The sequence below is a fragment of the Meleagris gallopavo genome, chromosome 3, assembly GCF_000146605.3.
Source record: "Meleagris gallopavo isolate NT-WF06-2002-E0010 breed Aviagen turkey brand Nicholas breeding stock chromosome 3, Turkey_5.1, whole genome shotgun sequence".
NCBI classification, from domain to species: Eukaryota; Metazoa; Chordata; class Aves; order Galliformes; family Phasianidae; genus Meleagris; species Meleagris gallopavo.
Genome location: NC_015013.2, coordinates 85,115,459 through 85,133,496, shown reverse-complemented (window position 1 = coordinate 85,133,496; position 18,038 = coordinate 85,115,459). Strand labels below are relative to the sequence as shown.

The window sequence follows — 18,038 nt, the reverse complement described above, 5'->3', positions numbered from 1 at the left end:
AATTAGTAGTTTACTTCAATAAATTCTACCCCATTCAGGTTTTCTAAGGGCTAGGACATGCATTGTCTAATATATCATATGACCTGGTTTGAAAGTCCAGGCCAAATCTTGCTTATATTTTGAGAAATCATTTTACTCTTCTTTTTTTGATATTTGTTTTACTGAGATTTGTTTATAACAGAGTGCTAATCTCTGTGAACATATAACAGCATGACTTTAGCCAGTGAAAGTTTTACATAATCTGTGTTGTCTTGGGAAGCAGAGATGGGGTAAAAAAAAAAAAGACTAAGCTCAAATTTTTGATCTTTTAATTATAGACCGATATTTAATACTTCATATAGACCCACTGATTGTCTTGGGCATTTCACAGTGACTAAAGATAATCAGCAATTGATTCTTCTGGCAATACCTTCACATCACGTAGACGCTTATAGGCTTTGCACTCCATAAATATTTTTTGCAAATTAATTTTTTAGACTCATTTTTTAAGTTCTGGAAAAAAGTTCCCTGGGATTGTCTAAGTATTGTTTCTTTCCATGGAGCCAAAACAATTTCTAGTGCATGAGGAAAAATTCCTAAGTGTGTGTCATAAAGAAATGATGAATTTTAGCTAACTTTGAATTTTATGAATCTGCAAGCCTGATTTTCCGAAAGTGCTGTGTGTCCAATTTTTTTTTTAAAAGAACAAATTTTGAAGACATAGTGCCTTTATTTTTTGAGTTAGCTAAATGTCTAATGAACATCTTCTCATGCTGCATTTATAATTTTGTTTTGTAAGGTATTGCATGGCTAAGCACTTGGAAGTGTTTCAGAGGTGTCTGCAATTTATCTTACATGTAGGATGTGGAAGATTTCTGAAAGATAGGAATAAGAAACATCTATTCTATTTTGTTTTAACTGAATTTATTTCTGTCCTTCTCAAGCCATCATAACTATGGCGAAGAAATTCCAAATAACAAACTCCTCCAAGTTTGTTTAGAAAATCTCTAAAGATCTACATTCATACTTTTCCAAAATTTCAGCTCTTCATATGTCATCTCTTTGATTTGTTACATTTACTTTGCAAAAGATTTTAACATCACTCTTATTAGAAATTATCATCCCACTTGCCTAGCACTGGGCTAGTTTGTATAACTATTCCCTAATTCATGTCTGATATAATCAGATTATTAAGTTAAATAGTCTATGATACCTCAACTAAGAGAATGAAATTAAAGAGCCTTCAAACAAACTGCTCTAATACACACCATATTATTTCTTGACCATATCTACCTGAAGTGGCAATCTGGATTCACTTTCAATCATATCTTACTCAGAAAGTTATTTCACTAAACTATTACTGTGAACAAAGTCATTAGATCTGAATATCAAAGAGTTTTTCCTGTGACAGAACTTCATGCATTCCTGAGATCTTGTTGGTAAAAACAAGACAGCACTTGCCCCCAAATCACTTTTGTTGAATATACTATTTCATTTTCATAATATAAATCATCATATACAACATAAATACTTCTATTTATCTATCATGTTAACATGGTACAGAGTTCACAAAACTCCTTGCTACCTATTTATACTAGAGTACAATCAGTTTTTGCTACTACTTATTTCACTTATGCAGGAGAATCCACATCTCCAAAGCCACTCTGGACTGCCTGAATGGGGATTATAAAGTTGAAGAAGGGCATGGCAAAGAACGCAATGAATTCTTGAGGAAACATAACATTGAGACTTATTTAATTAAACAACCTGAGGAGAGTCTGTTGACTTTGCCTGAAGATATTGTGAAAGAGGCTGTCAGCTCCTCCGACAGGAGAAACAGTGGGGCAACATTTACCGAAGGATCATGGAGCCCTGAACTTCCATTCGATAACATAGTGGGAAAACAGAACGTAAGTCAAACTTCCTTTAATGTCATGTAGTATGAATGCATGCTTGAGTGCATTTCAATAATGGAAGCCTCAGAGAAAACAAATTCATCTTTAACCTTTTCTCTAGCGCATGCTGTAAAAGCAGATGATTAAACAAATCTTTTCAGGGCAGAAATAAATCATGCATCCAAATTGGGGAAATGCCAGGGGCCCAGGCATTTTCTTTCTTCTCAATTCTATTTCCCAACTCTAATTAAATACTACACAGCTTAGTTTTAATTGAACCAGTCCTTAAATAAATAAATTAAATATAAATTTAATGTAACTAGCTGGGAACATTCTAGTTGAAGTGTGTATCTCATTGCATAGCTTCAATGCACTACCATCAAAGCAAAAGATGTGAATGAACTTTCTGCCAGAGGAAACAACATACTGTAATTTATTGATATATAAGGGAAAGAAAAGAGTTAAAAAAAAAACATGCCTTGCAAAATAATTTATCTGTTCTGTCTTCCTCTCCTCTCCTCTCCTCTCCTCTCCTCTCCTCTCCTCTCCTCTCCTCTCCTCTCCTCTCCTCTCCTCTCCTCTCCTCTCCTCTCGTCTTCATTTCACACCCCTCTTCTCCTCCTCTTAAAAAAAAAATAATAATACAACTTAAATGGTGATTTTAAGGCATAATGAAGGTTCACTAGCAAATGAATTAGATCATAAAGTCACGAGTAACTTGATATAAATACGAAACAACTGACACTCTTCCTCATCAGGTTTTCCCAAAAGCACTGCACTACTAGCACATCGGGTAAAAGCAATACCTATACAGTCATAGAATTTGCTTGCAAAGTCTCTTTACCTAGAAGAAATAAAGGTTAAAATGCCCTCAAACACCTCTCTTTACACTGCACTTGAAAGGTTGATGAGTCTTTATGAAACAAGGTCAGCTGCAGTTATATTCAGTTTTTCTGAGTGATCTGTAATGACATGATGCATTCTTTCTTCTGCCGCACATCCTTAATCTTACCTGTCTTCATTGTCTGTTGAACTTCAAGTATTGTTGTGTGGAGGTCTTTCTTTCTCAACTATTTTCTACTTCTTCCAAATCTGCTCTGAAATGATAAGTTTTCACATTCAAACAGTCCATGGTGGTATCTTCATCTCTTCAAACTGAACTGGAGCATGGTATAGTTTGCTGTGATATAAAACACTTGTTTATATATGTTCTGTACATCTGTGTATCTGTATGTACACTGCCTTTCAGTATTATCTGTATCTCTTTCTATATATTCTCATTTCATTAGGAACAGAGATATGAGTGCATGCTGCTGTGCCTATCTTCTGATGTCTCTCTCTTTGTTCTTCTTTCCCTTTAAGACATTCCAATTTTTATACTTCAAAAAATCTATGGAGAATAGGCTATCATTTCATTGTTCATTTTTTCAGCTAAACCTGACCTTGATGCTAACAATAAAAAGAAATAAAATACAGACCTACTCTTTCTATTGCATTTTTGAACAACTCTCACTTAATGAACTATTTACAAGTTCATGAAAATTATTGAAGTAGGCACAACTAAACTATTGTCTGACACCAGATATTTGTTTTTTTGGCAGCAAATTATCTATTTCTAGAACTGTTTCTCTACTTTTTTTTTTTTTTTAAAGAATAGAATGTAATAGAATTTGGTTTTGTACTTGAAGTAACAAGAATTTTGTATTACACAGCTCTCTTGCCCAAGTTCAAATTCACTGCTATGCATATTCTTTACCTCAACTTCATTTTGCATGGGTAGCATAAGTCAGTGAATTGAAGGTGTCTTGATGTGAGTGAGGAAGAGAATAACCATCTTTATGAAAAGAATCATAGATTTTAATAAAAGCTGTAAGAGTCTATTTAACAGTTATAACCATAAAGCTTAGGTCTGGTTTTTAGGTAAGCCTAGGATACAAGTGTTTACTCTGAAATTGAACTCATGCTTAACTTGGATGGAACTTTCTGTAATTGATACAGGTGGTTGGGTTTCTCTTCTAAAGCAAAGAAAGTCAGAGAGAAGATATTCTATTTTAAGACTGTGGATTTGGATCATTTTCTGCACCTTACAGAGGAAGTAGCTAAAAGCAAAATATGGTGACCAGATGTCAGGCCGGAGTCCACAATGAGACTGTAATGACATGAATTAGACAAAAGTAAATTTAAATATCTGTGTCTTGGCTGAGCATATTGTAGTGATAACTTAGCAGTTATCAAAAAAACTATACTTAAAAGAGCACCCAGGTAGCAAACAGGTATAATCAGCAGGATGAAATTTGGCTCAAAGTCAAGGCACCTACACCTTTTGTCTACTGACTGTATCAGGTGTTAACCTCCCACAGAGCTCAGTTCCCAAATATAAGGGTCAAATGCTATTTGTGGTATTCCAGGATGTGTGAGAAATTCGCATGCCATGTTAAACCAGGCACCTATGAATGACCTGTGGTCATCTGGACTATTTGCTAAAACCAGGAAGAGATTCTGTGACATCTCATGTACTGTGAATCAGCCATGCTGAAAGTGAATGCATCAACTATCTAAATAGGCCTCTAGGCTTCACCGTATTGAATAGGAGCTTCATACAATTTAAATGTGGCTATCTACTGCAGTTTAAGAAATCTTAGCAAACCCCAGCTGGTCTCCAACTGGACCAACAGTGGATGGAGCTTCTTTAAGTTCTATGTCACATCTCTAGATACTTTTCCAGGATGCCTTAAGGCATCTTAGCTGACAACAACTGCACATAATTGACCAACTGAAAGTATCACTAAACACCTGTAGGATGCAGTTGACACACCAGATGGATGGAATGCTATCCAGAGAGACCTAGACAGGATTGAGCAGTGGGCCCAGGTGTACCTCATGAGGTTCAACAAATCCAAGTACAAGGTCTTGCACATGAGTTGAGGCTACCCTTACTACCACTACAAGCTGGGGGATGAAAGGACTTGGTGCAGCCTTGCTAAAAAATACCTGGGCTTCCTGGTGGATGGGAAGCTGCACATGAGCCAGTAATGTACCCTTGCAGCCCAGAAAGCCAACCAAATTGTAGGTTGCATCAAAAGAAGTGTTGCCAGTAGGTTGAGGGAGGTGATCACTCTGTACTGTTGAGGCCTCATCTGGAGTACTGCATCCAGATGTGGAATTTTCAGTACTGGTGGGACATAGACCTGTTGGAGTGCATCCAGGGGAGGGCCACAAAAATAGTCTAAGGGGTGGAACACCTCTCTTACAAGGACAGGCTGAGAAAGCTGGGGCTGTTCAACCTGGAGAAGTCAAGTCTCTGGGGAGACCTGAGAGCAGCCTTTGAATATCTAACGAGGAGCTATAGGAATGAAGGGAATAGACTCTTTAGCAAGGTCTGTGGTGACAGAACAAGGGGAAAAGATTTTAAGCTTAAAGAGGGCAGATTTAGGTTAGGTATAAGGAAAAAGATTTAAGAGAGTAGTGAGGCACTGGAAGAGTTATCCACAGATGTGGTGGACGCTCCATCCTTGGAGACTTCAAGGTGAGGCTTGATAAGGCCTTGGTCAACATGATCTAGCTGTGCGTGTCCCTGTTCATTGCAGGGAAGTTGGACTAGATGACCTTCAGATGTCCCTTCCAACTCTAAGGATTCTTTGATTCTGTGATTCTATGAATTTTACTTAGATGTTTTTTTCCCCATTTTTTAAATATCTAAGCATGTATTTCCCTATTTCCTTAGAAGATCTGGAGTTTGATAGATGAAGAAAAACAAATGGAAATCTTTCCAAGAGATTTATAAATATCAATTATTACAAATGTCCCTTCTTTCTGAAATCAGGATGATTGCATTTGTTATATTGAAAGGAAGCAAAATCTAATTCCATAGTACTTTTTTTTAAATGTCTATAAAATATCTCTAATGTAGGGTGTATTTTACTATTTGCTTGCTTGCTTTTAATTCTTCCTATACAGAGATACAGAGACAAAATATGGTTAGAACATATACATGGCCAATAATTTGCATGACATTTTGCTTTATTTGTAATAGTATTTACTCTGAACCAATTGTCTTACATTTGTGTGCTTGTGTAAGGGAGAGACTTTGCTAAACTCAGATACAAATTTTCTTATTTTACTCTGAAACTAAATACAATTTCAGAGTCCATTTTTGCACCAATACTAATGACTGTTGCCATACTGTTGACATTATGCATGTCTATCCATTATAGATTTTAAACCAGTTCATACATTCAGCAGAAAGACAGTTCTTCACAGTAATCAAATTCTAAAATGTAATTTGAAGAAAACATAGTCTCTTTCTAGAATGAATTGAGAACATTCCCTTTGTGTGAATAGAACATAATATTCAACTAAAACATTAAGGACCTTCTCCATCCTCACTTTCCATGAAGATATCAGTATACACAACAGGATCTAATGTGATCCTGTTCTTTAACAGTGACTTCAATCTCTCTTGCGAGATTTCATCCCCACAAACTGATAACAACTTTCTTGTAATGCTCAGTTTAAAAAAGATAGAAATACCTAAATTAAAACAGTGTCCTAATGTATAATCGTATAACTGTTTCCCTGGGATTTTGCTGTAACCTTATTGCTACCATCTTAACTCCAAGATTAAGATATCTGAAAGATTAGTACAAAAAGATAAAGTTCAGTACAATAAAAGTTTCCTTGTTTTTTTCCCCCCAGAGATTTTTTTCTAAAGCAGAAGTATATTTCTTGTTCAGAGTTCTTGTCTTGTGCTGTGATGTATGAAAGTTTATATCCTTTACATTCATTAACATTTCTTAATGCTTGGGAGTATCACAGATGATAGACTTTGTTTTCCCATTAGCCTGCTCTTTCATGTGGTTTGTGTCATGAAATCACAACATAAAAATAGATACAGTTATTTTTATGAAAGCAAATTCTACTTCTTTCTGAAGGTGAAATATCCTTTGTACTATCTTGACTTGCTTTTGTTTGTAGAGCTGTGCAAGAGACTTGTTTTTTTTTCTTTTTATTTTAATTTGTCAATGAAATATCAAAGGGATAAAGTAAACAGGATCATATTTTTAAAATAAAGTGAATTACTTTTACATTCAAACATATAGCTTAGCTATAATCTTAATAGGCTGAAATATGTCAGTAGTGAAGAAGAGCATATTATCTGAAAACCCAAGCTGAAGCAAGCAGAGATGCCACCTTCTTTACTCCTGCCTAGTTGATCTGTTCCTTAACTACACACATCCAGTAAATCTAAGATTAAGACAAGAAAAATGTTATTATTCTCATTTTATTTCTGACTTCTGTTTCTGTAGCTTCCACTCTGAGTTGCAAAAACATATCATTAATGTAGATACTGTGCTTTGATTTTGGTGTGTACTCCCCTCATTCATGCTCTAATAATTATGTAGTGGGATCTAGAAAGGGGATTGTATTCCTAGCATTCAGTACAGTAGCAAACCTGCTAGTCTATATAAGACAGGACATTAAAGCACTTCCCGTAATGTACTGCATGTGTTTAGTGGAACAGACTTATTATTTTACAATTCTATAGATTTCATTGAATAAATTGCATGGAATGCTGTAATGGTTTGCAATGCAACATGATCTAAAACATTGCATTTTTAACCCAAGGGGACCAGCAGGTTTATTCTGTTTGCATGTGCTTTCCCCTAGACTCTGGCTGCCCTAACAAGAAATTCAATAAATCTGCTTCCAAACCATCTTGCACAAGCTTTGCATGTCCAGTCTGGGCCTGAGGAAATTAACAAGCGAATAGAGCACACCATCGACTTACGGAGTGGCGATAAATTGAGAAGAGAGCATATCAAGCCTTTTTCACTGATGTTTAAAGACTCCAGCCTGGAGCATAAGGTAGCTGAGTCTTGGTAGCTGCATTATTTGCTACTCAAATTGTAATAAATGTCCACTGAAGTAGAGAAGATCTAGGTTCTAGCTTGCGTTGTTTCTGTTCTGGTTTTGTTCGTCTTTTTTTTTATTTATTTTGTTTCAGTTTTCAGAAGGTGGGTCTGAGCTAGAGGCCATAATGGGCAATGCCATGATGCAGTTGTGACAGCACTACAATGATCACATTTAATTTTTGGAAAATGCCTATACTGAGCAAACTCTTCTTCTGAAAACAACAAAAGCCATTTGCTGAGTTTCATTGCTGCCTAGTACAAGCACTTTCCTATCAAACAGTGATTGAGTTTATTAACAAATTGACACTTCTATTCATTATATATATATATATATATATACTTATATAGATGTGTGCCTTTCATTTATTGGTAGAATCCATCTGATCTTCACAATGACAGCTGCTATGCTATGCCATTTGAGTCAAAATTAGTCTGTCCTCTCCTTGTGGCAGACATCCCTTCTTTAAAATCTGCTTTCAAGCAGTAAATATTGTTCCTGGTTTTGCTGCTTCTCAGCAGCAGTGCGATCCCACTAATTTATGTTTCAATCCATTCACATATATATGTATTAAGTTAAAAAGGGCAAAGCAATGGGAGAACTTGTAATTCAGAATGCCAACAGATTTGGATAGGAAAGGTGTTGTGTATATCTCAGATGATTTTGTTGACTTTCATGCCACTGAAATGCAGCAATGGAAGGTCTGTGTTAGGATGTGAATTTAGACTAAAAAGAAAAGAAAAATATTTAATTGCACATTTGGAGAACTGCTTCATTATCATCATTTTCCACCAGAAAACAGGCTGTTTTACTTGACTTATGGGAATCTAGTCCTCAGGTTGTGATTAATGGTGAGAGCTTCATGAAAACCACTGGAAAAGAAAAAATCTGCCTGAAATGCTTTGAAGCCCTTATTTTAAAAGCAATCTTATAGAAGGGAAAATAAGTATTTTCTTAAAAAAGGAAAAAGTTTGATTTCCTCTAAGAATATCTGTGATACTGAGACATAAGGTAAAATCCCCAAAAGCCATCAGTGCAGCAAAAGAAGATACGAAGATATTTCTTTCAGTGGAGTTATCATGCAAAGCTGACAGAAACCCAGATCTAATGAAGAGTGAAATAAAAGGCTGCGACTGAAATCCCACTCTTCTTAACAGGACCAAAATTCAGTAATGACAAACTTCACACTTACTCCTGGATGACAAAAAGTCTTTTTATCTGTTTTGATAGTTTTCTTCTCAGTGTAACATTTTTGACACCAACGTGTGTTGCAAGGGCTGGAAAATGGTCCTTTCATTCAATATCTCTTTAGGTGTCTGGACCAAAGAGGAAGTGCAGGAAAATGAACACAGTTCCTTTCTGTAAAGTGGACTAAACTCTCTAAAGTAGGTTGTTTTTAGCACAGCATAGGAATGTATATTTTTTTAGTGGCAATACTTCTATTTGCTCTCATTCATCCACCTCCAACACTTGGAGAGATGCCAGCCAGGAACCTTCTTGTTTGTGTTGAATGTGCAATGACACAATGGGCATGCTCAAAGAAGGATGTGGAAAGCACCAGGAAGCAAAGGGATTATGTGGATTAAGGAATGATGAATTACAATTTACTCTTCATTATAGGCACTGTCTTGTGGGATGATGTGGAAAACATCCTTCTCTTTCCTTCTAGTTAGCCTAGGTATTAATTACAGATGCTTTAGCAGTGTAACTTAGTTCCCCATTTAGTGCTGGCCTTAGTATTAAACTATAATATCAGGTAATCATGAAAAAAAAATACTGGGAGAAATGATATCTTGCAGAAGGTAGCTATTTACTCCATGTTCTCTTACTACTATCACTTCTTCCTTTTCTCCTCCTGCCCATTCAAGAAACAAAACTAAAAACTCAGATTAGAAGCACTCCCCCTTCTCCCCACCTTTCAGTCTGGAATTGTGCTTTCTTCTAGTCATTGACATTTTGCAACTGCTTACCATGACCTTCTACATCAGCATCTTGAGATCTGCCCTGCAGTTGCTGAGCAAATAAACAGAATTAAGTCTATTGGTCTCCCATCTCACATTGCTGTTTCCATTTGCTGTTGCCAGTTACTTTCAGTTTGGCACAGTGGCAGCTGTAAGTCAGAGGTAACTTTGAAACAAACTTCTCTTATGTAAAATATTGCACCCTCACATATAGCCATCACACTTCCATGCAGCACTGGTACTTGCCTGATACTTACTTCTTTTGCTTATAAATGCCTATCACCACAGACTTCACAGCTATTCAGTATGTGGAACAACCTGTACTCATAGCTGATCTCGCTCCCAAGCATTGTTATAGGAAAAGTGTTCAATCGGAATTGTGTTAATGCTCTGTCCCTGAAACCACAGAGAAGTGAATGGCCATATGAACAATAATCTGTATTCCTTCCTCCTGCAATAACTGGACTACCATGCACTGTGATTATAACTTTTTGGGTAGCTTGAATGGATTTCAGATGTTGTGCTGGACTTCTAGTTTTTCAACTGTCTGTGTTATTGGATTTTTGTTTTTTGATTATTTATTTGGTTTTATTATTATTCATTCAGTTCAACCAAGAAATTGCAGCAGCAGATTTGCAGTAGTTCCAAAAGTGCTGAGGTTTCATAAGGTAAAGAATATCTGAAAACATCATGGCCAAACTAGCATGAGAGCTAGCACAGATCCCAGTAGTTTAACTCATCGGTATATCACGGCAGTTTAAGTTGGTGATACATCTTCCCACTCCTCTCATCTCATTTCATTTAAGTCTACTGTGGTGATAAGATAAATGTAGATTCCACAGCAAGCAGCAGTGATTACGTTACTGACTGGGTTATCTCTCTGTTGCAATATGTGTATTTTTTTCCCCATTAATTTTTTAAGAATACATTTTTCAAATGTTTTGTGCAAGATCTTCATTTGGTATAGTGTACAGATCCCTTCCTCAAATGGACTAGTCATTACTAACCTGCATTTTACTCATTAGCATTTGATGTCTAATTTAGAGACTAATTTACTCACAGTTTTGCTAGAGGTTATTTTCACAAATAGGATGTAGGCAGACAGGGTGAAAAAGACATCACTGGAGAGTACTGCTAATGGTAGCAAGAAAGTACGCTAAGGGTTTTCAAACATGTAATGGCTCATAAGGAAAATCTGATAATACTTTACATGATTTCCAAAAATTAAAAGATATCATTATGATGTTCTACCTTAATAGCATCTACTTAGAAACATCAGTAATGTGTACTTTCAGAGAGGATAAGTAATAGTAATGGAGTAAGGTGATTAGCATTCTGGCAGGATTTTTGTTAAGGAAAGTTTCCAGTATAAAGATTTGTATAAACATATCCTAGGCTTTTCTATGTATATGTATTACTATCATAAATCATTCTGATCTTAGAGGTGAAGAGTCTGTGTATTTTCAGTGAGATGAGCACACAGAAAACATCAAAAGGGCTTTTACAATACAGTTTTTCTCATGTCAAAATTAGACCTAAATATCTGAGTTCCTAAATATCTGAATTTCTCAGTATCAGAAGTTCAGGTGGCTGAGAAGTTCAATGACTGTGAAACAAACCTCTCACTTCTTGTATCCTGTATCCTTGCAGAGATTAGCCACACCTCTCTCCTTCAACTCAGAAACTTCCAGTTGTTTCCCAGGGATCTGTGCAAGAAACACTTGACAAACTCTGACCCTCTTGATCATCGTCTTTTCTGTTATCGATTATCAGTAGGGTCTGTATCTACTCTTTGGTCTCCTTAGAAGTTCATCTATCTCATCTCCTGCCTTGAGTTTCCATCTTCTATCCTTGCTCAGCAGAAGCTGCAAAAGACTTTCCATTGCTCCAGAGGAAAAACTAAAATTAAAACCACTATCTTCCATTTCATCTAGAAGATCAGCAGTGGACATAGTGCCAACCATCTTCCTCCCCAGTGCACAAAAACTCTAGGTGAACATATGAAGACCATTGCATGTCCAGCATCACCTCCTTCCAAGAAGCTCTAGAAGAAGCTGAAAGGTGGGGAATGTGCAGCATTACTCAGTGGAGGAACCTTGGCCTTTCTTATTTGAGCTGAATTTTAGCTAGCTGGATGGGCGTAGCTAAACAGTGCCACCCAGTAATTCCAAGCTCAAGGCAAAGGGCTCAAGTATCAAGAGAAGCACAGTGAGTCTCCTCTGCACTATGATCAAGTCATGACAGTGTGAGTGTGTGTTAGATCAGTGGAACTGATCAGTAGCTACAATTATTTAAGTGTCATCATGATTCTTTCTGCAACTCCACCTGGCTCTAGCTGGCCACATGCTTTCCCATACTTCTGGAAGAGTCTTGAGACTTAATCTATCCTTAATGACTTTTCCAAGCCATTAAGGGATTGGCTGCTAGAAAAGTGCTATGTTTGACATTGGTGTTTGTACTGCCTTAGAGACACTAACAATTTCTCATCATGGCACTCTTACAGATTAGACCACAGCATTCATGCTTTTGACATAATGCTTGACACAGCAGCAGCCAATTCCATGTTTTGTATTTCATTCAATTCATTGTCTGTAATTTTGCTAAGGAATAACTGGAATTTCCTGTTATATTTTAAGAAACGTATCTTTCTTTTTGCCTTTGATTTTTTTTGTGCCTTCCCACCCCCAAAAAAAAAAAAAGTCCATTATCTAAACAGTCTGATGCCATTCTCTTTCCCTGCAAATGAAATAGAGGTTAGTACCTCTGTGCTTTCAGCAGCAAAATGAAATGGAGTTGCCTGTGAGCACCATCAAAAATCATGTCAAAGTGTTGCTGCTTTTGACAGCAGCATACATAGGGTATAATCATGGTAAAGGAAAATCCAAAATGAAAGGCACCAACGGATAAACACATCACTTACTCAAAGCAAATGGGAGCAGGGAAGGGAAAAGCCTTTTTCCCATTTTCAGAACCTTGAGTTTATCCATATAGATGTAGATGGTCCTGTTCATTGCAGGGGAAATGGACTAGAGGAACTTTAAGTGTCCCTTCCAACTCAAGTGGTTGTATGATTCCAAGATTCTATGTTACAATGTTTATAGCCTAAATCTAGACAGGATTATAGCTGAACTCTTTCAGTGCATGTTCCTGACCCATTTCATTTTTCTCAATTATAACACTTTCTGAGCATTTATAACCACAGTTTGCCTTATTTCCAAACTCCTGAAGAAAGATGCTCATAGGTGGTATTTCTTTGACTCTTCTGCACATGTAACTGCCAGCTTCTGCAAAACAAGAGCTTAAATGAAACTCAGTTATTGTTCAGGGAAAGTAAAATGAATGGAGCAGGCCCCTATGGAAGGAGATTTTATTAGCTGGAGAAAATTTAGTATCATCACTCTAGGACAAATACATCCCAGGACTAATCTTAATCTACTATAAATGATTAGAGTTTTGTTGAATCAGAAGTGTTTAATGCCAGCTGAGGATTCAGGCAGCATCTCCACTCAAACTGATCCACTGTGATTTGCTGATGTATCTGTTGCTCCGTTCTTGGTAATCCCTGTAAAATGGATTCTGCTAGTATATTCAATAGCCTGATATGCTATACAAATACTTTCTGAATAAATGATAATAATAAAGTTCTTCAAATGATCTTTTACATAGTAATACCCTCCCTCATTTCCTCCATGGAGAATGCCAATGTTGATATATTTCTGTATAGCCTCTGGATATGTTCATATGTAGAGATAATGACCCATATCTAAGTCATAGAATGTCCCAAACTGGGTTTGTTGGTTTGTGGGTATTTTTTGTTGCTGTTTTGTTTTGTTTTATTTTTGTTTGTTTGTTTGTTTTGTTTTTATTTTAAGTAAAAAAGAAAACAGAATGGCATCTATCTGTCAAGCACAGGGACGTCTGTAATAAAATTCATGCAGACAGTCACAGCTGACTTTAGTGTTTACCTTCAGGAACCCATAATTCCTTTGGTGAAGCAATTATGTATTTTATACTCTACACAGCAGTGCAAGCCTCTAATACGTGTGTGTTCTTTTAATGCAAATATATTGGAAAAAGAACCTGTCAATAAAGCTACTTCAAAATGAGAATCAAAATGAGAGACTTTTCTTGGTAATCTTTATGAAATCACTACATGAGTTAACAACTAATTTACCTTTTTTTTTTATTCTAGTATTCTCAAATGCGAGACGAAGTATTCAAATCAAACTTGGTATGCGCATTTATTGTTCTCGTATTCATCACTGCTATCCAAAGCTTACTTCCTTCTTCCAGGTAAATACAGAGATACGTTGCTATATATCTGAAAGCACTCTTGGGAAAACCAAACTGTGGAATAACATTTCTATATATGAAATAAGCCAATAAATTTTGTTTGTTCCTAAAACTCTTTGAAAATAATTTTGGCCTTCCCCTCCTCCTCTTTATTATCTACTTTTGTATCATATTATCTGAAGTTTCTCATTTTCATGTGAATCTATTGATTGTATTATAATGCTTGGATTGTACTGAGTTTTGAAGAAGAACCCCCGCTGAGGAAAGTTTGCAAGAGCTTACAAGAGTTCTGCACAGTATGGTCTGCTGCTTTCAGTTCAGTGATCATAATCCAGAATTAAAATGTTGCTTCTTTGCTAACTGACTGACAATCACCTTGGGAATCTGTGATTGTTTTGTTTTGTTTTGTTTCTTACATTGTACATAAGAAAATGTACTGTATTATGATGCGTACTACCCAGCTTGGGAAAGCAATGTTCTGCCCTTATAAAGCAACAGCAATAGGTGATCTGGCAGACTATCTCCCACATCTGCTTCTACCTGGCAACCTGCTTTTAACAGGTTCCTATTGAAGTGAAAAAACTGTGTCATAACTGTAATCTCTATGTGTAACATAGTCAATATTACTAGTTGTCACTTTTATCTATTATTTAACAAAATATGCCTCTAATCTCATTTGGGTTTTAGCAAAGAAAGTCCTAAAATGAAAGCATCTAGAAAATCATAATTCCCGAGTGGTTTCTACCACTCAGATGAAACTTAGTCTATGTGTTCCCGGAGAATAATTTTGAAAATACAGTACTTTTATACGAAATAAGAAGCTTATGTTACATTAATGTAGTAATATCTATTGGATCACCTCTGGAAGATCAGGTTCACTACATTTATGTCTCAGAGTAACAAAATGGTGGTTAGACACAAGCAAGTGGCTGCACAATCTATGTATTTCGCAGTTGAATGTAAATGAGAACATACCCAGAATAGTATCTGACCTTACATTTTCCTTATGCGCTATAGTGCTCTAATACTCGTAAGTTTGCTGGTCTGAAGTCTTTTTCACAAAGTACATTAAAAATTCTTCATTCCTTGTAGCTGTTACTTTTATATTTTTTCAGTATGTACAAGAAGATTTATGGATCTTATTAATGGAACCCATTTTCCAAAATTATTTCTGCTGCTATATCAATCACTGCAATAATAGCAAAAATACGTGACATTTCTTCAATCTGCATGGATTTATCTCTGTTAATTCTTGTGAGGGTGCTGGTGCCATTGGAGTTAATGCAGAATGAGTCACTCAGCCACCATGCCTGCAACTGACTCACATTCTGGTTTCCCATATTGCTTAGTACTGTTTGTTTCCTCCAGCATGTCACAGATTCTTTGCAGACCTTTTTGCTGAAAGTTAAATGGGCCTTAAATTAGAAGTAAATGCAAATAAAGTTTAGATATTTTGTATAAGATCAGTAGAATTTTTTAAATAAAATTTTGAAACGCAGGCCTCGGGAATTCCCTTAAATGTTGATTTTCAGAAGCCGGGAAGATATCTAGGGAAAGAGTATTTATCATTATCCCTTTTGAGAAAGATTTGTATAAGTGCAGGGATACTTTATGGCCATTCATATGTTCTTTCAGGAGCTGAATATAACTGTAAAGATTTAAGAAGGCAAATTTTAGTCTTCAATTTTCAATTTATGATATTCTGTTTCACAATCTGTTTCAGTCTTAACAAAACATGGCTTTTAAATGAAAAGTAGCAGTAGCTGAGCATCACTAGCATAGCAGGTTTTGATTAAGTTTACTGAATGAGAAAATAATCTGGAAGTTCAAAATTTTGAGATTTCTGTTCAAAAATAAATTCCAGGAATGAACACATGAAGAAAATATCACTAAGTTAGGCAGGATTTTTTTTCAGAAAATCCTACATACTTCTGTTTATACTTCTAGTAGATATCAGAGAAGTGAACTACCCTATGGGAGGAACATGGACACAATTTCCAAGGAATAGTCTACAAACTGTATAATTTTCACACTCCTCATGGTAATTTATCCATACAACACAATTAATTGCCTTTCAATTAATGCTTTAATGCTCTGTTGACTGGAGATGGGATTATGTATTTGCTTAAATACATCTGAATATTTTCTGAACTGGGTCTTTTGGGAATTTTTTTGAAACAGTGAAAGAAAACATTATTTAAATCATCATGAAGTATCTGCAGGGACTTTTCCGATAGTTTGCCGTGATCTGTGCGTTCAATAAGGAATCATCTTTCTATTATTACATCTGCTTTCTATCGCTACATCTACATCTACTGTGTCTGGGAGTTCCTGTATTTTATCTCAGCTTATGTCTGTCTCCTACAGGATAAATACTGGATCCATTCATATTTTTCCCTGACAAGAACCTCACAGAATTTAAGAATACTAGCAGCAGTTTTCATGCTTTGAAATATTGGGTTGGGGATATTATATGACATAAACTAATGCCATATTTCTGCTGTAATTATCCTCTGTGAAGCCATTAAGTTACATTGCCTATCTACAGTGATCCATCTTCTCCATCTGAACATCCTGGGATTTTGATTAATCTCCTGCAATGAACTTCGTATATGCTCACATGGACAATAGATTATAGTAGGCCAAACTTCTATGATATAGTTACTTCTGACAGTTTTTCCCAAGGGTGATTCTTGTGAGGGGATACAAACAGATTTAAAATTGTTCATTTAGACATTTGCATGCTTTGTTTTACATAAATTATCCTTCTGGCTTCACAACTCTTGATTTCCAACTATGCATCAGGAAGAGGGAAGGCAAAAGCTCAATTTGAAACCTCATTTGATCTTGACAATAAAGGAACTTCTGGGATGAAAATAATTTGGCCCTGAGTTGCTTCTTCAGTGTAAAGGGTATCTACTCTGGTGTTCCACTTCAGAGAAAAGTTCTTTGGCAGTAACTTATGTTGCTGTTGTTCCTATTCCTCTGACCTCCCAATGTTTTCTTCTCGACTTGATCCTATCAATATGCTGTCAATATAATCTTAACAGAGATACTGGACTGATCTTTTGGAGGTCTTTGATGTGAAGAGTGTAGTTTTCTTTTAATCCTAAGAAGACTTAGTCAAGAAAAAAACACACAAACATTCAATTGTAAAGCCACAACAGAATAATTGTTGTTCCTTACATATTTAATATGAACAAAAACAAGGCCATGGTTTCTCAGGCACCTAAGCAGGTTGTGTTGCATTTTTGGATTTGTATTCCAGATTTAGGCTCCCAGATGCTCTCTGTATAGTACTATCATGCAATAACATTTTGTCCTAAATTTAGAGTGTGGAAAACTGAAATAAGAACTCATGTTTTTTGTCCTCTGGTCTGACATCTTGAGACTTGACCCTAATCTTTTTAAAGCTTTATTCTGGTTTCATTTAAAGCTGGGTCAGGCTAGGTCAGCAGCAGTGGTGGGCTACATATGCATAAATAGACTGTCTATATATATCAAAGATATAGTTAGAAACTATCAGTTCCAAAGAGGATTTCAGTCATATGGCTTTGGAAAGTAGGAAGGCTATTGCAGAATATTCTAGCGTATTAAACTGAAGGAATTCATCTCACATAATTTTTGTAAACCAGTATCTATACTCTGGGTTCCAAATATAGCCACTGGAGAACCAGTCAATCAGGGGATCACAAGGTGCTTTTCAGTTGAATAAATATGAGACTTCTTGGTAGTAAGATGAATCTTATCCTGAACTACACAGCTCTCTTGATAAGCTCTCTCGACTAATTCTCCATGACCATATTGTCCAACTTTTCCCTGGTTTTATTTTATCTTCCTTGGTTCTATTGTTCCCTCTTAACTATCTTAATTTTTTTTCTATTTTTTTTCACAGGATAGTCTGCTATCTTGGACAATGTACTACTTCTGAACTCTCTATATACAGTAGTGAGGGAGAAACTAGAATATTAGTGTCCATGCTATAGCTCCATTAAAAAAA

The 18,038-nt window shown here is 36.0% G+C and overlaps 1 protein-coding gene across 4 annotated transcripts in view; it reads left to right on the top strand.

Moving 5' to 3' along the window:
• ADCY8 (adenylate cyclase 8) overlaps window positions 1–18,038 on the top strand; it is a 144,456-nt gene that overhangs the window by 96,962 nt on the left and 29,456 nt on the right. For 3 of the 4 annotated variants that reach the window (XM_010709320.3, XM_019614247.2, XM_019614246.1), the window contains exons 7-9: window positions 1,619–1,889; window positions 7,542–7,739; window positions 13,938–14,038. In XM_010709320.3, the coding sequence (XP_010707622.1) occupies window positions 1,619–1,889; window positions 7,542–7,739; window positions 13,938–14,038 (570 nt within the window). The remainder of the gene's footprint in view (window positions 1–1,618; window positions 1,890–7,541; window positions 7,740–13,937; window positions 14,039–18,038) is intronic. The other variant, XM_019614245.2, reaches the window with a different exon arrangement.